The sequence below is a fragment of the Jaculus jaculus genome, chromosome 7 (genome assembly GCF_020740685.1).
Source record: "Jaculus jaculus isolate mJacJac1 chromosome 7, mJacJac1.mat.Y.cur, whole genome shotgun sequence".
Lineage (NCBI taxonomy): Eukaryota > Metazoa > Chordata > Mammalia > Rodentia > Dipodidae > Jaculus > Jaculus jaculus.
The window spans coordinates 3,922,055-3,947,861 of NC_059108.1; the positions used below are offsets into that span (position 1 = coordinate 3,922,055).

Consider the following 25,807-nt stretch of genomic DNA (forward strand, 5'->3'; position numbering starts at 1 on the left):
TCTACTAAGATTAGGCATCAAGGAAATTTGCTACAGGTGAGGGCACCAAACCCACCTGCGCACCACCCTTTGTAGGATATGCTTGTCACCTGCACACACTGCTGCCTCTTCTAAAGCCAGCCCATCCCAGTGCAGCCCGTGGGACCTGCAGGTCACCAGAGGCCCACTGTCCCCACCTCTGTGAGCATGGCCACGTGGTGTCCAGGTGTCCACTTCTGGCTTAGCCCAGGCGACCTGGGAGGGTTACTTCTTCCGGGATGGGACCATGTCTCCAAATGCCAAGGGAGCACTATGGCTTGGTGGGGCTGGCAACTTCTTGTATAGAAAGGGAGCTGAGTGCACCCTCCTGAAGGGATGCGTTCTGAGGGCTGGCTGCTGGGCTGCCACCGCGGAGAGGCTGTGCCTGGTCGCAGCAAACCCAGCACTGTGACCTGATTAATTGTGTTCCGTGGCCTGTGTGTTCCCACCATGAGGACAGCAGCAGCCAGAGGGGCCGGGTGTCTCCCCACCTCCCCGCACTTCCTAAAATCCTTTGTGTTGAGGAAATATTTCACTCGCAAGACACCTAATTATACTGTAAGGTTTGCGAGGCAAGTATGAAAGCCCATCGAATCTAGCAAGACCGTTTCTGCATAACAACTACTTAATACCCAATCATAACAATTATACATAATTTGTGTTTACAGTGCCTGGAAGATTAAACTCCTCCACACAGACATTCTCCAAAACAGGCCCTGAACGTGCAGGGCAGGCAGGGAGGCCACTCGGCATGCCACTGGGCTGACTTTGGTGCCAGTGGGCGAGCAGGGAGAGGCCGTGTGGGTCTGCTTCTCAGGGCTGCCTGCCTGTGCCAGCCCCGCGGGAAGCTCTGCTCAGGCCTCCGGGGTCGGTGGAGGCAGCTTGTGACCACTGTCCCCTCACCAGCTGGGCTCTGCACAGAACAGGCAGTGGGGGTCTCCTGAGAAGACCTCAGGTCTCTTTTCTTTCTTCGTCTCTTCCTTCTCTTTTCACTTTGTTTTCACTTTGTGTGGTCGATTTGTGTTTGCTCGAGATGGGGCTTTGCCGCGTGTCGCAGGCTGGCGTTGAGCTCGCTGTGTAGCGCCGGCGGGCTGACTTGCAGAGGCCCCCCTCCCTGAGCCCTTCGATTGCGGGGACCGCAGGTGGGCGCCGCCACGCCTGGCAGGAATTCCGCTCTCTGTGCCGTCGGCCTCTGAAACCTCCTCCTCCGGGATCTGCCCCAGGGAAACAACATGAAGAGATAGCTCACCGCCCCACAGACACTCATTTATTCTCATTGCTGGACCGCCAAGGTTGGGCCATCTCCTGGTCCGCCTGTCACGAGGTGTGTGGGACTCCACTGGTGTCCTACTGTCCAGAGGCCTCCCCTGGCACTGACACTCGGCTCAGCTTGGGGTCAGGCCTGTCTGTCCCTCCAGTGGTTGATGCTGGGGTGAGAGCCTGTCCCTGGGTCTAGCCAGTGTACTGCTGCCCGCCCTCCCTGGAGAGTGCCCTGCCCTGTCTCCGTGGGGCCCTCCCCTCCTCTGTCCACCCAGTGCTCCTCTCCTGGGTGGCAGCTGTACACTCAGCCTTCCTGATGGGGCACGGGGCAGCTATGGTCAGAGCCCCGGCCCCTCCAGCCCACAGCGTCATGTGTCCCTTGCTCACCCTGCCCCTAGTGGTCGCCCTCCCAGTGAGCCTCTGGGTCCAGGCAGTGCAGCTGGCGAGCCCACCCCGCCAGGACCCATCCTCGGCGTTCCCTTGTGCCACGTCGGCCTCTGTCCGTGGCCAGAGCTGGCCCTGGGCTTGTGAAGTCAGCGAGGCTGTGGCAGAAGCCGGTCAGGAGACCGGGGCCTGGCGCTCTAACGACGTCCGTGTGCCTCTCCCCACAGCCTGTTCCAGCACTACTGCTACTCCCGGGGCGGCATGCGCCACACCTCCTACACCTGCATCTGCTGCAGGTAAGAGTCACGTGCAGGGTGCTCCTCCTCCTCAGTCCAGAGCTGCTTGCACACCAGTGCCAGCCCGCCACTCCTGCACGCCACCGTTGCCCTCCAGGGCAGCTACCGCGCATGCAGTGTGTGGTGGCCGGGCTGGGCGCTCAGGGCGGGGAGCTGCCGTGTGCAGTGTGCAGTGGAGGAGGGACAGAATGTCTGTGGGGCAGCAGTGTTAGCTCTCTCCCTGGGTGTGTGCACGTGAGGGCTGCTGGGCTCCGCGTGGCACACTGCCCCTCTGTGGGACTCTGTGTACCTGCCGTCTGCACACGGCTGGTATACTCCAAAGTACAAATACAGTGGAGATGACATGAACAGAGGGGCCACCAGTGGCTGTGGTGGTGCTGGGGTCTCCGGGTGTACACAGCCATGTGGGTGTCACTCTGAGTGTGTGTGACTTCACAGGCACATCCTGGCTGTGTGTGGCCCTTTGTGTTGAGATTCACCCAAGCCAGCCTTGACAGGCTCTCTCCCTCCAGTCTGGCCCCTGCCTAGAGGTGGGCATCCTCACTCTTGAATAATACATGCAACCATCTCAGTTCCTGGGAATGTTCTTCTCTGGTGGATGGAGAGAAAAATCATTATTTCTACTTTTATGATTCCTCAGACTCCCGAATGGGGCCATAAATATTACACCCAGGTATTTTTTTTTCTCTCCTTTAGAAAGACTTGTAAGTCCTTTTTTCTTTTTCTTTTTCTTTCTTTTTTTTTTGTTGTGTTATTTATTTGAAAGTGACAGACAGAGAAAGAGAGAGAATGGGCATGCCAGGGCCTCCAGCCACTGCAAACGAACTCCAGACACGTGCTCCCCCTTGTGCATCTGGCTAACGTGGGTTCTGGGGAATCAAGCCTCAAACTGGGGTCCTTAGGCATCACAGGCAAGCGCTTAACCACTAAACCATCTCTCCAGCCCTAAGTCCCTTTTCTTAAAGGTATCATTATTAGGGTCACTCCATGGAACAAAGGGGCAAGAAGGTAGTCTCCCTGGCCCTGGCCCAGACTCCAAGGCAGCTCCCGAGACTGTCAGGGCCCTTCTCATGGGGCCCCGTGGCCTCCAGCCACCGGGATGGGTTTCCTCGGACCTTTGCCCAAGCCCACGGAGCCACGGCTCTTCACTTCTGGTCTTTGCACGTGCAGCCTACGTCCCCAGCCAACAGGATGGCTGCTAGGACAATGCTGCTTTAACCGAGGGGCTGCCACCAGCTGCAGGCTGGCAGGCATATGATGTCCCCCGACTCCAGGCTGTGGGCCTGGTCTAGCCCCTCCTCTGCTGGGCACAGATAATACTACCCACAGGGCAGGGATGGGCACTGCAGTCTCCAAGGCCTCCTGAGTGATAGTGATGACCCTCCCTGGCTCTTTGCAGTGGCGAGAACGCAGCTGTGCTGCACTATGGACACGCCGGGGCTCCCAATGACCGGACAATTAAGGATGGAGACATGTGGTAAGTGAGGCTGAGCTACAGCTGCCCCACGCTGCAGCGAGCAGCCTGGCCAGCAGTAGATGCTGTGTGTCAGGCTCAGCCAGGGTCATGACCACAACAATGTCCTTGGGCCTGCATGGAGCGCAGGAGCCTCTGCTGCAGCCACTGACCTCAGGGGTGCCTTTTCCAGACCAAAGTTTTTGCCTACCAGTGAGCCCAGTGAGGGTGGTGCAAGGTCGGTCCCCATTTTCTGAGGGGCTGTGAAGTGTGTGACCCAGCCTTTCCTAGGCTGTCCTTTCATTCAGTTAACTATGTACTTAGACCTGTGTCTTAGTGCCCAGAACCTGGGATCCCCTATAATCTGAACTCTGCCAGCCTCGGCCATAGGGTCCCTTGGCACCCACAACCATTACTTCAGCTTTGCTGTGCCCTCAGCCCCTCACAGAGGCCGGTGCCACCTGGTACTTTGCTGCTGCTGTTGGGCCAGGACAGGACAAGACACAGGAACCTGATCCCAGGGTAGAGGCCAAGGGCAGCCACACCAGCAGGTCCTGCCATCCTGGAGGAGCCCTGGGTAGAGGCCTCACCATAGCCGTGTGCCTGTAAGCTTGTCTCTTCTGTGAGCTCAGCACATCCCGGAGGAAACAGCCACTTCTCCACTGTTGCTCATACCCGCGCTGACCCATGAGAGTCCCAGCTGTATCCCGTGGGGCCCAGGCAGGGTTCTGTGCCCCTCGTGTGTCCACTTGCCCAGGTGCTGTGTCCCTGGCCCTCACAGGCGGCACGTGGCACCTGGGACTACTGGTGCAGCTGTGGACAGGAGCCATCTGAGGAAACCCACGGATGTTCGTGCCAAGCCCAAATGGGTGATTTTGTTTTTGTAGTGCTAACTTTGAAATGTAGCCAGTGGAATAATTATGAGTTTATTATAGTCAATTTATTATGCAGCATTTAGAACATGTTTTGTTGATTACTGCCACTGCCGGATTGCTGGCGGCATTTATAATCCATTGTCTTATTGAAATTGATCTGCCGTGCGCCTACTGCCTTCGGTAAATAATAAATCATAAAAGCCACAACACTTCATCACAGGGTAGAGAACCAGCATATGGGCGTGACACGGAGGTTGTCCCCTCCGCTATGGCCTCCACATGTGCTCCATACCCATCACAGTGGTGGGCTCCCAGTCTTAGTCTTTGACATGGGCTGAAAGTGCCCCAGAGGTATTTCAACTTAGTAATGGGTCTGCTAGGGGTCTGGGCTGGTCCAAAGCAGTGAGAAGGACGGAAGTTTCTGAGGGGTAGTCAGCCCCTTCTCTTCCTCTCCCCACACTCCTCATGCCCCTCCCTACACACGCACAAGTGCATCAAGAGCTTAGAGGGTCCTCCCTGTTCCTAGTGAGCACCTCCGCAGGCCCCCACTTCCATCATTCCTGGGGATCAGAGGGCACTGGCTCCAGGGGTCTGAGGCTCAGTCCACAGCTGGGATGGGGTCTGCGTAGTGTAGACCTTCAGCAGGCTGCAGCTGCAGTAGATGAGGTAGGCTCGGGCTTCCACCTACATTCGGAGCCTGGTTTATTCAGAAATGTTTATCTCTTTAAATGGTGTGAGGTATCACTTCATAGCCCAGGCTGGTCTTGAGTTCACTCTGTAGTCCAAGCTGGCTTCCTAACTGGTCATCCTCCTGCTTCAGCTTCCCAAATACTGGGATTACAAAGTGTGAGTCACTTCTGTGCACCCTGCTTATAGGCCGGGGCCGGGGGTGGATGGGCACCTGTGTGGCTTTCACTCTCTGGACCTCCGGTCAGCTCAGTTCAGAGCCAGGAGGCCTGTGCAGGGCCTGCGGCCTAAAGTCTCTTGGGGTTTCCTGTTGGCTTCCAGAGCACTTTCTGGCCATGTCCCCAGAGTTCCCATGAACCCCCTCAGCAGGTCACTGTCCTGCAAGAAGCACCAGCTGCTTTCTGTTTTCTCTACATGACAGACAGACAGACAGACAGGGCTTCTTCCTCAGGATCACCAGTATGGCAGCCTTGCTCATTGATGTTTCCCACCAGCTCACAGGAAGGACACAAAGGACAGTGTCCAACAAGGTCCCTGGAGGCCTTCTCAAGGGTAGGTCCCTGAAGGCCACTTCCTACCCCACAAGCAGGTGGGTTTAAGCACATCTGGCCATGAGAAACAGGGAGGCGGTCAGGGGCCACTGGTTTGGGGTGAGGAATGGACCTCAGGCACTTTCCTGAGCTCTCATGGACAGCTTGGTCTGTGGACACCAGAGCCCTCAGGCAAAAGGAGGCCACACTGGGCTGCTGGGAAGCACATCCAACATGCCTGAACCCACTGGGAAGCCCCACACCCCAGGCTGGGCCACGCCTGTGCAAGACCAGCTGAGCCAGGCCGCTCCTGGCCTCCCCACCTCCTGGCTAGGCAGGCTCACTCCATGGGGCAGAGGGGATGTGCTCAGGGCTCTGATTAGGGAAGCACGCAGTACACCCCTTCTCACCTGCTTCCTCCTACTCCTCCCACCACGAGATAAGTGACAGGGCCAGGTGTCGCGGCCCCTGTCCCAAAACTTCCAGAGCCAAGTCCACAGATGTTTCGGGTTTGGGCTGCCTCTGTGGCAGGATGTGGCTGATGGCTGTGAGCTGGACCTTCCATCACTGGCCAGGAGAGGGCAGTGTTGCCTCAGGACGCAGGCCATCCTCTCCAGGGTAGGGGTTTGCTGCGCTGCCCTGGGGTGTGGGCGATGGGCCTGCAGTCCAGCTGAGGAGGAGGAGTCTGCCTCAGACTGAGCAGCTTGCCAGTGTCCCTTCTTTTATCATCCTGCCACGCCCTCAGCTGTCTCCCTGCCACAGTAGTGGCCACTGCCTGAGGTCACCAAAACTCAGAGAAACAAGGACTGTGATTTTATCCGAGGACAGTCAGTACTTGAAAACAGCCAGGGTGACACCAGAGCCCTCCTCTGCGCCGCTGCGGCCGTCACAGGCGTGCCAACGCTTCACCCTGGGCTGAGTGTTGGCATCACCTGGGGTCTGCAGGCTGGGGGGTGACAGCTCCCTGTTCCTGCTTATCTGGCATCTCTGCACTGTGGCCCTCAGGCCGAGTGCGTCTGTGCCTGGGGCTCTTCCTCTGCTCAGAGAGCTGGGGGAGGGGATCTGCAAGTCTTGCTGTACCTGTGCCTGGTGCCTGGCATAACGAATGTCTCATCCCAGGGCCAGCTCGGGGTGCCGGGCCAGACCTGATCCTTCTAGCCCGCCTTGCTGTTGCCTCAGGGATGGCCACCAGGGGGCCACCCAGCATGTTGTAGTGTGGAGCGGAGCTCTCCAGCAGGCCCAGGCCGTGATCAGCCCTCTGTCCTGACGGGTTAGCTCAGGCCTGCCTTCAGGGTCCTATCCCAGGCGCGTCCTTGACCTCCTAGCCGGGGCTCATGCTCGTAGACATGCTTTCTTCTGGCCACAAGCAGACACCCTCCCCACGTCTTCCCGCTCTCTCGTTCAGTCTGTCACCACTTTGTGACTGCACCCATCTGCTGACACCACGACCCGTGGCTTTAAAAGCCTGCTCTAGACGGCTGAGGGCTTACAGACATCACAAGACGCTGGTCACCCAAAGTGAAACGAAGCACGTGCTTGAGCATGACAGTGACTGCTGGCCTGCCCACACCCTGGCCGTCACTGCCCTGGTGCCCAGCCCCAAGTCCACAGAGCATTAGATGTAGGCAGAAGCTGGAGGCCCGCTACAGGCATGGGATGCTGCTCCTCTTCACCAAGACCCCACACGAGCAGCTGGCCCAGGGACAGGGTTGCCTCACGAGTCAAGCAGTGGCTGCTAGCCACACCTAGAGGCCAGGGTGCACAAAGGCCTGCTGGGAGCTGGCCACGGGCAGCTAAGCTGTGTATCAGGAGGCCAGTGCTCTGTGGTCGGTCTGCACAGGCTGCCTGCAGCTGCAGACACTTGAGCGACCCAGCTGCCTGCCTTCTATGTCCTGCTAAGGCCTAGAGGAAGGTGAGCTCTTTCCATCGTTCAGAGCCCCTGTAACCCTGCCGGGGATGCAGACTGGAGCACTGTGTAAACGAGTGTGCACAGCACACACGTGCAGGAGATGTCACTCGGGTAAGATGCAGCTGAGCACTAGGTCGTGTAGTAAGGAGACGCTCCCAGCTGAGTGCAGAGCGGCCCTGAGTAAACGTCGCAGCGCTTCCCGCCGGGCCTGGTGCCTGCAAGGGGCTGAAAGAGTTGAGTGAGGCCAGGGGAGGGCCTGGGTGGCCAGCAGTGGCAGGTAGCCCAGGCTTGAAGCTGCCCAGAGAAGAGCCAGTGGAGGGAAGAGCCTCTTATCTCAGCCAAAACGACAGCCATAGGAACACATGTGGGGGAGAGGCGCCAGCATACTGCTTGGAGATGTGTAATCTCCCCAGATGTCTCAGATTATCACACAGAGTCATTCAGCCGGCAATGGTAGTGTCCCTGGTGGGAGTCTCCACACCGCCAGGAAGAGGATCGTGCATCCTCTGTTGAGCCAAGAATGACTGAATTCTCCACTGTCATTTTGCATAGAAAGGACAGGCGCAATAGACAGAGACGTGGAGGAACATGATCTATAAAAATGATGGCTTTCGTCCCTGGATTCCAAATGGCTTGAATTGGAATCACTTATGCGTGGAGAAGCACTGAGGGGGATTAAAAAAAAAAAAAAAAAACTTTTTTTTTTTTTAAAAAAAGAGATGGGGAACTGAGAACACAGAAATAGACTGGAGCCTGCACCCACGTTGTTGGGCAGGATGGAGCTGACTTGCTGGGTGTATACTTCCTTCTCCAGACAGTGGGTGATTTTATTTTTTAAAAAAATGAGTTGAAGCCTTCTAGAAGCTAGAGACAAAGCCAGTGGCTGACGAAATCCAGGTGCCTACCATCTCCTCTCTTGGTGTTGCTGAAGAGGGTTGAGAGAACTGGAGTCTGATCTGCCCTTAGGAACCTTGTTTTGTTCTAGATAATTCCAGCATTTGTGTGCTCCTGTGGGCTTCCTGGTTTTTAAAAACAGTTCCATTTATGTCTTTCCTGTAGATCAGCACCAATAGAACTTTCTACCGCAGAGGGCTGCTGCAGGTCAGCCTGTGAGCTGCCTCCCGGGAATTAGTGTCCCCTACCTGCCTGGCTTTATCCTGTCTGCCCAGGCCATGTGCTCTCTGTTGTTTTGAACCAACAAGACTGCAGAGCACTTTCACTTGTTGACTCTGGGGATCCCAAATAAAAACTGCCCCTCTCAGCAAACCGAGGCTGGGACCACGTGCAGTTCTTGTCACCGCTGCAGACCACACTGGCCCCAAGAATCTCCACACACCTGCAGCAAGGGTCTACCTCCCATCATGAAGTGGGACATGAAGGCCCTGAGGGCTGAATGTCAGGATAAGACAGACCGTGTTGGATTTCAAGTACTCTTCCTTCCCCAAGCCAGAGCTTTGCTGAGCCAGTGTTCACAGCCTCAGTTTCCCTTCAGGCTGGGGTTTCTACATGCCCCAGTCTCCAGGCCAGCTCTGGGAGCGTGCCCCACACAGAAGCAAGCTGCTGGCCCCAAGAGCTGTGGTGTCTCAGGGGCCTCTCAGGTTTCATTGCCCTCATGTAACTGAGCTGGGTGGGTCCTCCAGAAATGAGGCCCAGGCCCCCAGAGTCTGCTCCACACAGGGTCCCCCAGAGACTTTGACCCAACCCCAAGTTGGCTGGCATGCTAGTAAGGGGCTTTGCCCCGCCCGTGAGGATCACCTGAGGCGTTATCTGCGCTCTGTGCACTGTTGACACCGTTTATGGTGTTTTGCAATCAAAAGAGACAGGAGATTAGAAGTTGCCCTGCTGAGGACTTTGGATTCCAGCAGAGTGAACAGGGATCCTGAGCCGTTCAGCGTTTCCTTTAAAGCCAGCTGCCATGGGGTGCTGCCTGGTAAGCCACATGGCCCGATTTCTTGCTCGTTCTTACGACGTGGAGCCCCAAGGCCAGCAGGCAGGCAGCCTCCGGAATGCTTGTGGTTCTGTCAGAACGGGACTTGGGTGAGAGGAACAGTAAGGAAGTGGCAGCCATGCTGAGGCCGGCCGGCCAGGGTGTGTGCAGATGCACGTGGACATGCCCCCAGCCCCCATGACACTGCGCACAGCCAGCGCAGAGGACATCAGACCGTCCTCCCTCAGCAAGTTGACCGGGATTCATAGTGTCTCAGCCCTGAGCACAGCCCGGCTCTTTATCTGTCATTGGTAGCCTCCTGCGGTGGGACGGGTTGAGAAGGCATTGCTCTGAGTATGTAGCCCCTAGCCTGTACCACCCTGGTCTTCTGAGGTGACCCCATGCCATGGGGATGGGCACATCGATTCAGGCTTGGGGGCCAGACCTGAACCCAGCGGCATTTCTTGCTCCACCCCAGAGGGCACGCAGGGCAGCACTCTTATTGCACCCACTGGCGGGCGCTACCTTCCCAGAAGCCCATGACGGGCGTCCAGAGGGGAGACTCTGTTCTGACCCAGCAGACTGGACGTCTCCCACCACTGCCCAGCATCTGCCCTTGCGGCTCCCGGACTTCTCCCTCGCCACGCATCCTCCTCGTGGCCTATGCCCTCCTCAGCCTCCTAGGGATGCGGAGCAGCCTGGCAGGCAATGAGGGGTCAGATTGCAGCACCCTGTGTCCAGTCTCCATGAAAGCCCTTCCAGACCAGAGGTCACGCCGACAGTTCCTCCTGCCTGTCCTCAGGCCCTGAGTGGGACATTTCTGACCCACCACGCCAGGGGGACCCCCTGAGCTACAGCAAAGCCAGAGACAGCCCCCTAAGGGCTCCTCCCAGGCACTGTGGGCCTGTCAGAAGCACCTGGCATAGCTCGGCCCACATTCTCCACTGGGCCGGCGTGTCTGGCATCCTCCTTCCCCTGAGCATTGCCTCAGCCAGGCTGGCTACAGACTAGGCCTGGGGCCGGGACCCGTTACCATGTTCCTATGGAGACTAGGTAGCATGTAGGGCCTGGAGACATGACTGCCCCTCCTACTTCTCAAATAGGGTCCCTCAGTGAAACTGTGGGGTTACTTCCTTCCCACCCTGCTTCCTCCTTTCCTGTAGTGGAGAGTGAACCCAGGACCTTGTGTGTGCTAAGCAGGCACACTACCATTAAGCTACATCTTCAGCCCTTTCTACTGTTTGAGGCAGGGCCTCACTTCCTTAACCAGCCTGGCCTCGAACTTGTAATCTGCCTCTGCCTTCCAAGTAGTTGGGAGTACAGGCCTGTACCACCAAGCCAGACGCCCTGCATTGGTTCTTTCATAGAAATGCCTATCTCCCAGGACAACTCCGCTGTTCATTCCCCACTGGGTGACGCCAGGGTGGAGCTCTCTGCCCTGGCCACATCTCAAGATGGAGTGGGTTCAGTCCAGTGCTGCAGCTGGGCCCTGGTGGGAAGGATAGAAGGGGTGGTAGCCCCAAGCGCTGCCCTCCCTCCTCCCCCATCCTCCGCAGCCTGTTCGACATGGGTGGAGAGTACTACTGCTTCGCGTCCGACATCACCTGCTCCTTTCCTGCCAACGGCAAGTTCACCGACGACCAGAGGGCCATCTATGAGGCGGTGCTGCGAAGCTGCAGGACGGTCATGAGCACGATGAAGCCAGGTGAGAGGCAGGCACCGCGTCCTGCGGTCTGTTTTACGTCCACCCCGCGTTGCTGGCCGGGTACATTCCCAGTGCTGTGAGGACCCAGGCTGAGCACAGATCAGGAACACAGCCAGGGCTCTGGGAGCTCTGCCCCGGGTCACCCCATGTCCCATCTGGCCACCTCTCCCTGCCCATCCCTCCACTCACACTGGTCACTGGGACATCGGCATATCTCCTGGCCTGTCCCTAAAACGCAGTCCACTTCAGGTGGCTCTGGGTGCTGGCATGTGGCTGGCCCTAGGAGCAGATTCCAGCCCTGCTCCTGCCTGTGACCCTGAACACGGTCCCCGTGGGTCTCCTCGTCTGGATGTGGGGAGGCGGCGCCCTGCGAGCGCTGAGCTGTGCTGCGGGAGCACCTGAGGCACCGTCCAGCTCGGTGGTCTTCTGTTGTGGTTCCCGTCCCTGCTGCAGGCCAGCCGTGCCTGACGTCCTGCTCCTTCCTGTCCCCAACCGCAAGTGTATTCCTGCACACTCCAGACAGCCTGCAGAGCCCCTGGCCACTGTCCCTTAGCATCCCACTGCATGGCAGTCCTCTGGACGGAAAACAGCGAATCTCAGCAAGGCTGCCTTTGTGGCCTGCCCTCTAAGACCATCAGGTCCTGCTCTCCCTGTCTCAGGTTCCGCTCTGCCGAGCCCTGGCCCTCTGTAATGCTGTGGGCGAAAGCTGGCACCCGCAGAACTGACCCACAACTGTGACGTCTGGCTCTTCCAGCCCTGCAGCACGGGAGGCTGGCCAGTGGTGACGGGGGCCTGCCTGGTCACTTCTGCCCTGCCATGTTCTTGCTGCAAGCCCATCCTGCAAGCCTTGGGTCCCTCACATCCTGAGCACAACTTTCATAGGCCAGTAACCCCCAGGGGACATGGGGTTGCTAAGCACCACTCGCCACACCTAAAGATCTGACTTCAGCCAGGCTCCATGCTGCCATGAGGTCTGCTTTCCCTGCCTCTTTAGAACCTGGTGGCTTGCCCATAGTGTCCCAAGCAGCAGCCTACGCATCTTTGGTTAAAAGCAACAGAAAAATTAACTAGCAGGGTGAGGTCACTGGGTGCCATCACAAGTCCACTAACAAGGACTGCAGGCAAGAGAACTGGAAGGTATTGCCCAACCCCCACTTTTTAGCCCCAGCGTCCTGTTTCTCTCCCCACTATATAGACTCCCAGCAAAGCAGCTGGTCACATGGCCCTTGGTAGGGAAACCTCAGGAACCCTTCCCAAGGCCTCTGATGTGGGTGAGGTGGGGGGGAGTGTCACTGTATAAAAGACCATCTGTGGGGTACCAAGGTGTACAGGATGCCCAGCCCCAGGCAGGGCCCGTGGCCTCTGGCAGTGTGCCTTGCTCCATCCCTTCAATCTCTTTGTGCTCCAAGTGGCTGGATTAGCTCCCCATGCTGTCACAAGTCAGTCCCCTCCAGGACAGGCGCAGCCAGCTCTGCTCCCTGGCACTGGCCCTCTTGCTGAGCCTAGCCATAAGAGAGCTATTGCGGCAGGCAGTCTGGGAATGATGATAGAAGCTTCAGGGCCCTGTGTGGCTGTGACACCTAGAGACTGGGCGTCCTAAGCAGGGGCTGTGATGGTCAGTCTTACATCCCTGTGGAGAAATGATTTGAAGTGAGGGGGAGCTTTTGAGCCCCAGCCCTCTCACGGCATCAGGATGTGGTGTGTGGCAGACCCAGAACTTGCTGGTTCAGCATTTGGCTAAACAGAGTCCCCTGTGGCCCCATGACCCATTGTGAGGATAACTTATAGCCACGATTGGAATCTCAGGGCCCAGTGCTGTTGTGGAGCGGCCCTCTGCATTGGTCACTTTCAGAGGCACATTGGGGACAGGTCTATCTTTATAAGGACCCCAGTCCAGCCCTGAGAGCACTCAAAATCTAGGAGCCGTGGGGGAACCCTAGGGCCCCACGACCTCACTGAACTAGCAGGGCTTGATCGTTAGGAACCCAAGGCCAGCAACCCCGGTGTGCCCGGAGAGATGACAGGGAGAGCCTGAGGAAGAGCTCTGGAGGGTGGCAGCTGCGGCACAGGCTTAGGCCCCCTGTGCCTTCGCGTGAGGCAGTGCCATGGCACACTGCGACCGGAAGCCAGACCCACCCACAGCTACATGGGCCTAGAGTGAGAAGGGCCTGGATTCAAACGTGCTGGCAAGGTCTGCCATCAAGCTTCCAGGAAGAGAGGGCTGGGCACATGCTCCCTGTGTCCCTTCTCCTCTCCTAGGCTGGGGTCTCTGCCCCATGGTGTGTGCGTGCAGTACTGGCCTTGCCACGCTCAGCTCAAGCGTTCTCTGCAAGTGGAGTTGAGCTATCTCTGACCCCGCCGCCCTGGGTGCCACCTGCAGGTCTCCGTGGGCAGTACCGAAGTGGCGTCAGGCCGGGGGCCTCATGCTGTCCCTGAGTGAGAGCATGGGCCGCCCTGACTCCAGCACCCGCATGCATCGCCCCTTCTGCCCAGCACAGACCTGGCCCAGGGGAGGCTGTCGTGAAACTTGAGAATCCCTTATGGAGAGAGATGTCCCAGAGCCTGCGGCAGTACCTGGCGTATTCCACCATGTTCTCAGATTGTGACAAACCCAGAGGCCCAGGGGCAGAGCCAGACTCCCACCCAGTCCTGCAGTGTAGACCTGTCCCCACGGCGTCTGCAGGCCAGTGCCCACAGAGCCGCTCAGCAGACGGGGACAGATGGCCTCCCCCTCGCAGCAAGGCAGTGGTAGCCAGGTCAGACCCTGCCTGTCCTGGCGGAAATGCCCCCGGGTTGTGGGTTCAGCTCCTGGGCCAAGACAAACGCCCTGCTGAGACTACCCGGCTGCTTCCTGCGACCTTCCAGGGAAGAGTAAACAAAGACAAGCAGGAAATCACACAGCGATGCCCAGGGGAAAGGCAGAAATGAAGGGTCAGAGCATACACGGACCAGTGCCTGCTCCTCTAGGGGATTGAGGAATGTGGGCCTTGGGCCCCCATCCTGGGGCAGGGGTGGTGCATTCCCCCATCACACACAACGAGGGAAGGTGGACAAGACAGCAGAACCCCATGGGGGCCACTGGCTGGCTGGAGTCCAAGTTAACAGTGGCCTCAGTGTCATCTGGACCAGCAGCCTTCTGTCCACAGCACCAGAAAGCCTGATGGACTCCCAGCCACAAGACAGTGCTCCTGAGGAGGGCTGGGCCTGGCCCTGTGTCTGAGCTGGCCATAGCTGCAAGTGAACCCCCCCCCCTTAGACTTGAAATTGTCTGGGCTCTGGAGCCCCCACAGTCTAGTGGCAAACAGCCAAGCCTCGTCGTTGCATTCCCCTCCCAGCACCCCCGTATCTTGCTGTCAGGTCTAGTCAACCCTGCCCACAGAGTGACCACCCCTTGGGCTGTGGACCTCCTCCACTGCAGCCCCTCCCTCCCATGTGCCGTCTCAAGCCGCCACCCCTGGAGCCCCGGCTCCTAGGGTGGGCAGAAGCAGCATATCACTCGCATGTGAATCATAGCTGTACTCCATGCACAGCCCGCGTAGCTTTGTGCCACGCTCCGCACTTCTAGCTCGGGGTCAACCTGCAGTCAAAGGGACTCAGTGGCAGGTAGTGCCCTCATCCTCAAAATGGGCATGGGGCAGTGCCAGCACCAGCTGACCCTACATTTGTCTGTGGATCTGTGGGAGAGGCGCCTCTCCTGGCCCCCTTCCTCCCTTGCAGACACAGACAGGGTGAGTCCCCACGTCTAGGTACGGGTGGGCCTTAGAGGAGATGGGTCCAGGCCTGGGAGCATGGGCAGTTTGCGGCACGTGGACCTCATGTCACCCAGGCCACGGTGCCCTCTGACAGGAGCCAGACTGGGGAGGGCTGCCCGGGGTCTTGTGTCCACCACAGCCCCGCCAGGGAGATGGAGGACAAGCTTCCTGCTCTCCCTGCCGTCCCACGGCACTCCATGAGGGTGTGAAGAAGGCCTGCGGGGAGTGTCCACGCAATAGCTGCTCAGCATCGAGGCGCCGGCAGCCAGGACGCATGCTGCTCCCTGCCCTTACGCAGGGTGAGCGAGTCCCCGAGGTCCTCCAGCCAACAGTGCCGGGTGGGCTGGGCTGGAGGTCCCAGGCGAGGCGCCAGCTTGGCCTGCCAGGCAGCTCGCTCCCTGCAGCCCGCAGGGTCTGCTCTGAGATTCCGGCCCCAAGTCTTTGCTCCCACACCCCACAGCCTGGCTCGCGTCACCCATCCCACGAGGGCCATTGTCCATAGATGAAGTGAGCTCTTTGTCTGATGCTGTAGCCCAGGAGGGCCTCTGCTGCCTCCCTGGCTTGGCTTGGGCCCGGGAGCCCCCCCGGGGCTGTCAGACTCTGGGCAGGAAGCCGCGGGCTGTGATGGATGCCGCTGCGGCTCCGAGGCCTCCCAGCCCCAGCAGCAGCTCCAGGCCCGGCCGCTGCGCGCTCAGGACGGGGACTAGGGGGAAGCAGCAGCAGAAACCCCGGGCTGCTCTGGACACACCCGTAGGCCTGGGCAGTGGGACTTACCTCTCTGAGCCCCAGGGTCGTGAAATGGGTTGTGGTGCCCCCTTCGAGAATGGGGTCCAAGATGCGCAGGAACCTGGGCCGTTGGGGCCCTGGCATGGGCTGCAGGAGAGCCATAGAGGACGTCATGAGGATGCCAGGGTTCTCTGCACACCTCACTCATCAAGCGCCAAACAGAAGGGCCCAAGCCCTACTCTGAGGCCTCTGTGTTGTGGTGGAGGGAGCTCTGGCAGCCCAAGAAGGGCAACCCAGGAGGGCTTCCTAGAGAAAGGAGGAAGAAGGGGTCTTAGAGGGGTGGTCCAGCCTGTGGCCTTTGCTTCTGCTTGCCTGTAGAGAGGGTGGGGGGATGCCGTAGCCACCAAGGCCAGCCAGGCTGTCCCATGCTCTCAAGCAACCCCTGGGATGCCCATCGAGGGGAGGGGAGGGGAGGGGAGTGGCAAGGGCTCCGGCTTCAGGGATGGTGCTGTTGCGGGAAAGCCAGGACAAGATGGCGCTGGCAGGAGGTAGCAGGGTGAGCCAGGCCTGTACCGGTTCAGGACCCCGCAGAGCCTCTCACCCCTTGGTCCCTGCAGTGTGCTGCAATGGAGGTCTGATGTGGGCACACTGTGTGGCCTTAGGTGCTGTGGTGTCTTTGATTGGCAGAAGTGGGAGAAGCCCAGGAGTAGTTTGTGCCCAGCCCTGGCAAGGATGATAACCTCCACTCACATCAGGGGCCCTGCCCCAGCTAGGGTGTTATAATGACCTTCTGCGCCAGACACTAGGGCCAGGTTACTGAGGCGTGAATTGCTGTCCCATCTCTACCCACACCCAGGAGAAACTCCCCATTCGTGGCCAGGAGTGTGCAAGGCCTTCCTGAGTGTGCAGACAAGTGGTACCCCCAGGTCCTGAGCCAGATGTCCAGGCAGCCCCCTCCCCCAGGCCACGTTGAAGTTTGGTGACAAGACGTGAGGAAGTCAAGCAGATCTGCCTAGAGGGGTTTCGGGTGTCTGAGTGCGAGCAGCCGCAGTGGGGCAAGCCTGGCTGGGGACGGCAGCAGGGACCCTGAGGATGGCGTGATCAAGGCACATACCTGACATGAACTGACCTCGTGTGCTTCTGGAATCTCGGAGGAGAGAGCAAGTAGAGATGGGGCAGGCTTGACTCACACCCAGAGCATGTTAGCTGGGAGCACACCAAAGCCAAGCTCGGGCAGGTCCTGCCTGAGTGACGGCTCTTGAGTGGCTCCTGCCAGTGTTTGAGGGCATCGTTTTGGCTCCTGTAGATGCCAGAGACTAGAGCCGGCTTGCTGGGAGCAGCCTGTGGCTCTTAGATAGAGGAGTCACCTGTGTGTGGCTTATGGAGCCAGGAACCTTACCCAGGTCACGCAGCACATGAGCGACTGAGTGAGTGAATCCACTTAGCCAGGCTCCAAGGATGCCAGCCATTGGAAAAAAGCCTCCCACTCATGAGGTGCCTACTGGATTGGCCAAAACATTCTGTGTGTTTAGGTGGCCCAAGACATGAGCCAACAGTAGTTGGAGGCATCCCAGGCCCCCCTGTCGGAAGGTACCTCAACTTCAGGAGCCTTCCTCCCTCTCCCCTTCTCTCATACCCCTTCCCCTCCCGCACCTCGGGCTGCGGTGACATGCCAGCTGTGAGCTAGCCCTACGGCTCCAGCGCCTGCGCAGCCCTGCACTCCAGCATCGGAGGGCTCCTGTCCTCCCGTTAAGCTCACGCCCTGGCCCTTACAGCCTAGCCCTTTCTAGGTCAGGGTGCCACAGGGCCTCTCATTACCAGGGGTCTTCAGCCCTCCTCTCAGAGCAGTGGTCAGGGGTAGAGCCACAAGAAGGCAGGACTGGCTCAGAGGCAGAGTAGGACATTTGCAAGCCAAGGTTTTTAGTAACCTGTGGGGCTAGGAGGTGCTCAAGGGTCACCCTCATGGGGTCAGGGCTGCAGACTGCCCAGCCTTGGCTTCTTTCACTGGTGGTCCCCCTTGAGAGTGGATAGAGGGATTTCCCAGAGCCTGGGCAGTCCCTGATGCTAGCTGAGGCCCTAGGCAGTAGTCAAGGGTCTCCTCCACAGCACCCTTTGCCCCAGAAATACAGGACAAAGATGAGTTTGATTAGCAGCCTGGGCTTGGACACCCAGCATACCATGAATGGTTCCATGCCCGTGCCCGCCATGGGTTGAGGCCATACAGCAGTGCCTCCCTTCAGCCAGCGGCCGTCGAGGTGAGGTAGCCATTCAGGGGTGTGCGTGGATGCTTTATGCTCAGCTCCTACAGCAGAAAAGCCCAGGCTGAGTCTTTCTGGGCCAAATCTAGCCACATTTGCTGCTCCTGGGGCCCGGGGACCTTGCTGGGCCCAACAGTGGTCAGAGTTGGACATGGCGCATACTCGAGCTAGGCCCGTGGCCATGGGTGCCAGGAGCCCTCTGCTGAGGTACAATGAGGAGACAGAGGGTCCAGAGCTCAGAGGGTGGACCGGGTCACATCACACTTGGACCCCCCCTGTAGCCCCCTGACCCTCATTTCAGGTCCTCCCACCTCAGCCTGTATCCCTACCCCTTGGTCCGTGGAGCTCTGGCTTACCGCAATCTCTCTCTGAGCCATAGGTGTCTGGTGGCCTGACATGCACCGTCTAGCTGACCGCATCCACTTGGAGGAGCTGACCCGCCTCGGCCTCCTGAGTGGCAGCGTGGATGCCATGCTCCAAGTCCACCTGGGAGCCGTGTTCATGCCACATGGGCTCGGCCACTTCCTAGGCCTTGATGTGCACGACGTGGGAGGCTACCCTGAGGTCAGTGCAACACTGGCCCAGTGAGATGTCACATCCTGGGCCCCCTCGGGGCAGTGCGGGCCCTCGGGGATGGCTGGGGATGTAGCGGAGCAGGAAAGATGGGGCTCCCTGTGGTACACAGGGGCAGAGGGGAGGAGCTGGGGCCCTGGACAAGCCTGGACGGACCCACAGGCATGCTCTGGTGGCAGAGCCCCTGCGCGCAGTGTAGGCTGAGAGGTGAGCAGAGTGGGCTGTGATCCCCGCAAGGGCGGTGGGGCTGGAGTTAGTGCCTCCCGCACATCTTTCTGTGTCTACCTCATTCGCTCTCTAGGGCCCTCACAAGCCCAGCAGCAGATCCCTAGTCTTGCTTCCTGGCTAGTGTGCCCGCTGCCTCCCTGGCCACGGGCCAGTGCCCACTGCACCCTGCTTAGGCTCAGCCGTTCTTGGGATCCCTGACGGGAGGAAGGCTTGTGAGGCATCTCCAGACAGGATTTCCTCTCCCTTTCTCGCCACAAGCTCTCAAAGGACCACCCAGTGGGTACTTCAGGGCCCCTGGGAGGCCCTCCCGGGCAGGTGGCTCCAGCCCTTTGGGTTCCGAGTCATCCCTGCTGCCCAGGCTGGCCTGGCGCCCACCATGCAGGGGGCTGATTGTGCAACTGGTGCACACCCTGGGGCCCACCAGCCAGTTAGCCAAGACTAGACCCAGCCTCTTGGCTGTGGGGCATTTTGAAAACACTAAGGATGATTTGGTGGGGGGGGGGGGAGGGTATTGCTCAAGACAAGCATTATTATTCAATTATTTTTTTCTCAAGTGTAAACAGTTAAATTTGGAGAAACAAAATCAGTTTTAATTTCCTAATTTCTGTCCATCCCATTGTGTGCGGGGAGCCAAGAGCAGGCCCTTCCAGACATTGTTAGTTGAGGTTCATTATTCATTAGTCGCCAAAGTACTTTTTTCCACCAAAGAATATTGGCAGCAAACTGTTTTCATCTTTTCCAGTAAGCAGCCTTTGTGCTCAGGGTCTATTCTTCTGACAGATAAACACTGTGGAAAAAAAAATATGACTTTTCCTATAAAAGTCATTTGTTTTATTTCAGGCCTATAGACACATCTGGGTCTGCTCTGCTAGGAGCCCCGTAAAAGTTAAGAAGCCTCGTTGAGACTTCTGCCCAGGCAGAGGCAGGCACGGGCACTCAGGCACAGCTTGCGTCCTAGGCCAGAGCAGGATGTCCCTGTCCTGGCCTGTGGCCACGGGGCCTGGCCCACTCTGCTGCTACGCTCTCTTCTTTGGATGCCAGCTTGTGTTCTGTTCTTGGTGTCCAACGCCCCTCGCCCTCGGCAGACCTCAGGAGCTACTGCTGTGAAGGGGTGACTGCCGGGATGGATATATAGATACAGATAAATCCTTTGTGCACCCCTTTCTCTGGAGTCCGTCTCCCCTAACCCCAATTGGAACGGTGATTGTAGAAATTTCTGAGAGATGGAAAACAGATCCCTCCTGTACACCTACCACAGCTCGCAGGATGAGCCAGGCAGGCTGGGATACAGGAGGGATGCTCTTGGCTCTAAGCCTCCCCTGTGCCATTAGCAGAAAAGCCCAGGCTGAGTCTATGCTCAGTGGCAGAGCATTTGTCTAGCATGTGCAAGGCCCTGAGTTCCACATCTAGCGCCATAAAAAAGGACGGAGAAGGAGAAGGGGGAGTAGAGAGAGGCGGGCCCAAGAGACATGACCTTATCAGGCCTTTGCCCTCACCAGTCCTGCCTTTCACAGGCATGGGTTGGGGAGGGGGACAAGCACTGATGGTGTGTGGTGAAGGACAGGAACAGGGATGGGATGCCAAAGGGAAGACACGGGCTTTCGGGGTAGCAGGAGAGCTCTGGAGCAGAGACAGCATGGCCGGCCAGCCCCTGGGCTGCAGCAAGCCCCACGCTCGCTCGCCACAGCACTCATGAGTGCCAGGCCTGGAGCCCAGCGCACCCTGCCTCCCGCTTCCCTACCATCCTGCTGATCTGAGGCAAGTGTCATGGGGCTGGGGACACCACCAGCCAGGCTCTTCCCACAGCATGACCTGTGGGGATCCTGGTACCTTGTGTCCCTTCACCACCTCCACCCTGGCTGCTCACGCCAGGTCGGTGTGGCTGTCCCCACCCTGTGCAATCCCGTCGCAGTCTCCCCAGCTGTGCCCGGCCTTGCAGGCCGAGCCAGCCTGTTTCTGGTCACCTTATGTGAACCACTAATTGAAGTCTGATGTTCTTGGCCCCCAAACAGTCAGAAATGACGGCTCCTTCTCCAGCAGCTGGACGTCCTGGGGGAGCCGCAAGCCAGGCAGGACAAGCTCCAGTCCTCTCCAAAAAAGCCCGCTCCCTACCCACTCATCCACAGGCTCTGACGGCAGGCCAGATGGGTGCCCTGGGGAGCCGGGGAGGAGCCGGGCAGAGGCCTGTGCCGGGAGCGGCAGACACCGTGGTCCCCCAAGGCCCAAGGTTGCTTATAGGACCCGAGTGCACCTCTGGCAGCCACACCGCCGCGCAGACACGAGCAGGTGCTCACGTGCCAAGGCTGGCGCTGGCAGGCCTGCCCTGGTGACGGCACCTGTCCCTCCTGCTGGTCGTGCTGAAAAGCTGGGACTTGGCCCGGTGGCATTAGTACTAGCCCGTTAGAGGTCACTTTCCACTTGAGCTGCCTGGAAGGAAAGACATGACCCAGAGTGTGTGCAGCCTGAGAGCTTTTTTGGCTTCTGCCATTCCCCTGGACGGGTGGACCTGTGTGAGGGCGGCCGGACACTCGGCCCTGCACGCCTGCCGAGGCAGCTTGCCCGGCATGTCTGCGCTGACGGCAGCCGGGGGAAGGACGTAAAACCCAGAGGTCTTTGCAGAACGGGAGGTCTTACCAGAAGTGCCCCATGGCCTAGCTCAGCACAGCAGGGTGTGTGGACTGCATGTGCCCCAGTCAGCCCAGGGAGCGGGGACGGGGACAGGGACGGCCACGGCACTCCCTCTCGACCCTCCCTCAGGGTGTGGAGCGCATCGATGAGCCAGGCCTGCGGAGCCTGCGCACAGCCCGGCGCCTGGAGCCAGGCATGGTGCTCACCGTGGAGCCGGGTATCTACTTCATCGACCACCTCCTGGACCAGGCCCTGGCAGACCCGGCCCAGGCCTGCTTCTTCAACCGCGAGGTCCTGCAGCGCTTTCGCGACTTCGGCGGGGTGAGTGTCCAGAGGACCTGTGTTCTCCACTCCACACCGCGGCCCATTCGTTGTCCCAGGACACAAGGAAGTGACAGTCATGGCAGTCTCATTTGAGAAAGCCTGACCAGGTCACCAGGCAGGCGCCTCACCCCACGGCAAAGAGACTCCCCCAAATCCCCACCCACCGCTAGAGCTCCTGGCCACGTGCCAAAGTCAAGCGAATGTGGCACACAGGAGCCTTCTTTCTAAGGCAGTCATCCCCAGAGGCTTTGAGACCAGTCTCTCTTGTCAGAGGGACTGGTCCCAACTCCAAAATCTTCTCCCATGTGGCAAGATCAGGCTAATGGAACACCAGGCTAGCGGAGTCATTATGTCATCTTGTCTGACCCAGGTCCGTATTGAGGAGGACGTCGTGGTTACGGACAGTGGCATGGAGCTGCTGACCTGTGTGCCCCGGACTGTGGAGGAAATTGAAGCATGCATGGCAGGATGTGACAAGGCCTTTGGCCCAAAGTAGAGCCAGCCAGGATGCCTGGGAGATTGGGGCCTGGCCTTGTGACTTCTCTGCCCAGTGTTGCCCAATGGCTGGTACTCTAATACAAAGAGGTGGTGCTTAAAAATCAGATCTTTGCATCTACATTTGATCCTACCAAAGCAAATATTGTTTCCAAGGAAGGAAGAATTCTTATTACTAATCTTCTGTATGATCACGCTCTATCTTTATATACATGGCTTAAGTGACAGTGACTTAAGTGCTGACTGAAACAACCCTGTCCTTAAAACAGCAGCTGCTTCGTGTCTCGCTGCCATCTGCATTCATGTACTCAGGCGAGATGCAGCCGCGGGTCTTCTCCCCACAGTCAGTGTACAGGGTGGAATTTGCAATAAAAGGTCACTTACAGAGGTCCTGTGTGTCCCGTGTGTACTCAGTGTCTTTAGAGGAAAGCTTGGGATCTGTTAAGATGGCTCCCCAGGTGTAGCTGTGAAAGACCCTTCCCAGGAAACCAGTACTACTGGCACAGGCCCTGTGCTAGCTTCTGCCTCAGACTGGCCTGCTGGAACCAGGAAGCCCTCCCCCGGGACCCTGCGCCGAGCCCTGGGGCCTCCAAGTGCTTGCTGCAGTCACCTGCTGCAAGGCCTCCCAAGCTAATAGGCTGCAGACCTAGATTTCACCTTCCTAGGACAGCGCAGCCGGCAGCCCTGCCGCGTCACAGAGAGCATGTCCATGCCTCCCGGCGAGCCCTCCGGAAGTGGAAGCCCACGGACTGCTCCACTCAGGCATGGTGAGCCACCCAGGGGCCGACAGTATCTGTGGCAGGTCATCTGTCCTTCCTTCTGCTTGTCCACTTGTCCTACCCCCTGCCCCTCCGCCCAAAGCTAGCTTCTAGAATCCGCGTGTTCATGTCTCCTCATGGTGCTCTCAGGCAGGAGCCTCTGAGCCAAGTGAAGATCCTGGGCTGAAACTTGAAAGGGTTGGGAGAATGGTCCAAACTACAGAGACTGAGAAGCCACTCAAGGGTTTACCATTTACTACAAACAGGTATCTTACGGCATTAATGCAGAGTGCTGATGATGTAGCTATATGAAAATAAAAGCCACCCAAAATACAAGTGTGATCTGAGTTCCAAAGCCCCGCCATCTCATTTCCTTCTTAAATTTAAAACATCCATCCTTTAAAATTTTCTACTGGTGCACAGATGTATCACCCACCTGGGTCACTGAGCAGCCTGTGTACACACTGGGACTTTCTGAACATCAGTTGAGTTTGCCAAGCGTTTTTCCACTCATGCTGCCCTGTAACAGATGTGTTCAGGTTTACAAAATGTATATTTCCTCAGTCCTGGACATGACTAGTGCAGGCTGGTCTGAAACTCTTACGTGAATACTTAAGAAATATAGCTGAGAGCTAGCGTGTGGCTCAGTGGTACAGCACTTGTCTAGAATCCACAGTGAGGGGCTGGGGGCGTGGCTCAGAGGTAGAGCACTTGTCTAGAATCCACAGTGAGGGGCTGGGGGCGTGGCTCAGAGGTAGAGCACTTGTCTAGAATCCACAGTGAGGGGCTGGGGGCGTGACTCAGAGGTAGAGCACTTGTCTAGAATCCACAGTGAGGGGCTGGGGGCGTGGCTCAGAGGTAGAGCACTTGTCTAGAATCCACAGTGAGGGGCTGGGGGCGTGGCTCAGAGGTAGAGCACTTGTCTAGGATCCACAGTGAGGGGCTGGTGGCGTGGCTCAGTAGTAGAGCATTTGTCTAGGATCCACAGTGAGGGGCTGGGGGTGTGGCTCAGAGGTAGAGCACTTGTCTAGAATCCACAGTGAGGGGCTGGAGTGTGGCTCAGAGGTAGAGCACTTGTCTAGAATCCACAGTGAGGGGCTGGAGTGTGGCTCAGAGGTAGAGCACTTGTCTAGAATCCACAGTGAGGGGCTGGGGGCGTGGCTCAGAGCTAGAGCACTTGTCTAGAATCCACAGTGAGGGGCTGGGGGCGTGGCTCAGAGCTAGAGCACTTGTCTAGGATCCACAGTGAGGGGCTGGTGGCGTGGCTCAGTAGTAGAGCATTTGTCTAGGATCCACAGTGAGGGGCTGGGGGTGTGGCTCAGAGGTAGAGCACTTGTCTAGAATCCACAGTGAGGGGCTGGAGTGTGGCTCAGAGGTAGAGCACTTGTCTAGAATCCACAGTGAGGGGCTGGAGTGTGGCTCAGAGGTAGAGCACTTGTCTAGAATCCACAGTGAGGGGCTGGGGGCGTGGCTCAGAGGTAGAACACTTGTCTAGAATCCACAGTGAAGGGCTGGGGGCGTGGCTCAGAGGTAGAGCACTTGTCTAGAATCCACAGTGAGGGGTTGGGGGTGTGGCTCAGAGGTAGAGCACTTGTCTAGAATCCACAGTGAAGGGCTGGGGGCGTGGCTCAGAGGTAGAGCACTTAACATGCTGAAGGCCACAGGCTTCAATCTCTACACACCCATACCCACAACTAGCTGAGTGTAGCACATATCTTCTTCCTTCCTCCCTTACTACAGTCATGCCATATCCAAACTGCCCATTCTACACATGTTTTCTGATTACAAGCAAGTGAATGAAAAAAGCTAGAAGTCTAAGTAAGTGCTCTTTGTCCAAAAGAGACACTGGGAACAGATATCAAACAAGAGTTTGAAGTCAAAAAGCAAGAGATGCTGTGTTCCAAACATAAAGAGCTGGAAAAGGAGGAGGAATGGGGGGAAACAAAGCTGACCAGGTGAAAGGAAGGTGCAGGACCAAGATTGGGTCTCACACACTGAAGAGAAGTATGGTTCAGGAGGGGATGTGATGACTGCCGACCAGGAAGACCCATAAGGAACCAACCAGGTCCAGGCAGGTGAGAAGGGGGACGCTGCACAGGCCTGAGGTGGGGAAGTGAGAGAGGCAGGTTCCAAAGATCTATCTAGAAGGTGGTATGTGGAAAGGTACTTGGTTTAAACAACTGCTTCAAAAGGAGTAGCAAGGCTTGAGGGTGGGCTGTGGTGAAAGAGGATCCAGAAATAGGTGTCAGTGCACATAAATGTTGATCACACAGTCAGTCCATGAATTGGTCATTCTAAGTGTTTTTATTAAGACTTGGCACCCTCACAAAGTCCCTATAAAATTTTCTGAGACAAGTTAATTCGATTATAAAATAATTCATAAAAATTATGTGGGACATACCTTCCGTACTACTTTTTTTTTTCAAGACAGGGTCTCTATGTGGCTCAGGGCGTCAAACTCCCAATCCTCCTGCCTCCACCTCCTGAGTACCAGAACTATAGGGCATGAATCACCACACCTGGCTATATCAATTTTCATGAAAATACAGCAAGTAGAAACTATTTCCTCAGACGTGAAAAAGAACGGACCACAGAAAAGCACCTAAGGGAATCATCCCTCCAAACAGGCAGTTAGGATCAGCTGCTTGGGCTGCGTCTATACAGTCGACAAACCCGCCTCTACACTCAGGCATCATGTAAATGGCGCTGGGCACATGCTATGAAGCTGCAGAAGGGACAGGCCATGTGCCTCGAAACCTAAGAATGTTACCATTCTACATGGAAACCAGGCAGAACCCACCTGTCACTTTCCCTACTCTAGCAGCTGTAAAGTCAACAGATTAACTAAATACAGGTGAAGATGCAGTCTATGTTTGGAAAAACCTTGCTGTCCACCAAGGTGAAAGCTCAGCTTGGACAAAAGGCCTCTGTTTTGTACTCAGCCGGACTGGAAGGACAGACAGAAATGCATCCACCCGGGCTTCAGTGGTGATTACAGGTGAATGGACTTTGGTATCTAAT

At 57.6% G+C, this 25,807-nt stretch overlaps 1 protein-coding gene across 2 annotated transcripts in view; it reads left to right on the forward strand.

Annotated features, from left to right (window-relative positions):
* The window catches only part of Pepd (peptidase D), a 122,369-nt gene extending 99,953 nt beyond the window's left edge, over nt 1–22,416 (forward strand). Inside the window, exons 10-15 of one of the 2 annotated variants that reach the window (XM_004659957.2) lie at nt 1,890–1,958; nt 3,358–3,435; nt 10,896–11,044; nt 18,160–18,344; nt 21,339–21,530; nt 21,904–22,416. In XM_004659957.2, coding sequence (XP_004660014.1) covers nt 1,890–1,958; nt 3,358–3,435; nt 10,896–11,044; nt 18,160–18,344; nt 21,339–21,530; nt 21,904–22,029 — 799 coding nt within the window. In that variant the 3' untranslated portion in view covers nt 22,030–22,416. The remainder of the gene's footprint in view (nt 1–1,889; nt 1,959–3,357; nt 3,436–10,895; nt 11,045–18,159; nt 18,345–21,338; nt 21,531–21,903) is intronic. The other variant, XM_045154317.1, reaches the window with a different exon arrangement.
* Nucleotides 22,417–25,807: the final 3,391 nt, after the last annotated feature.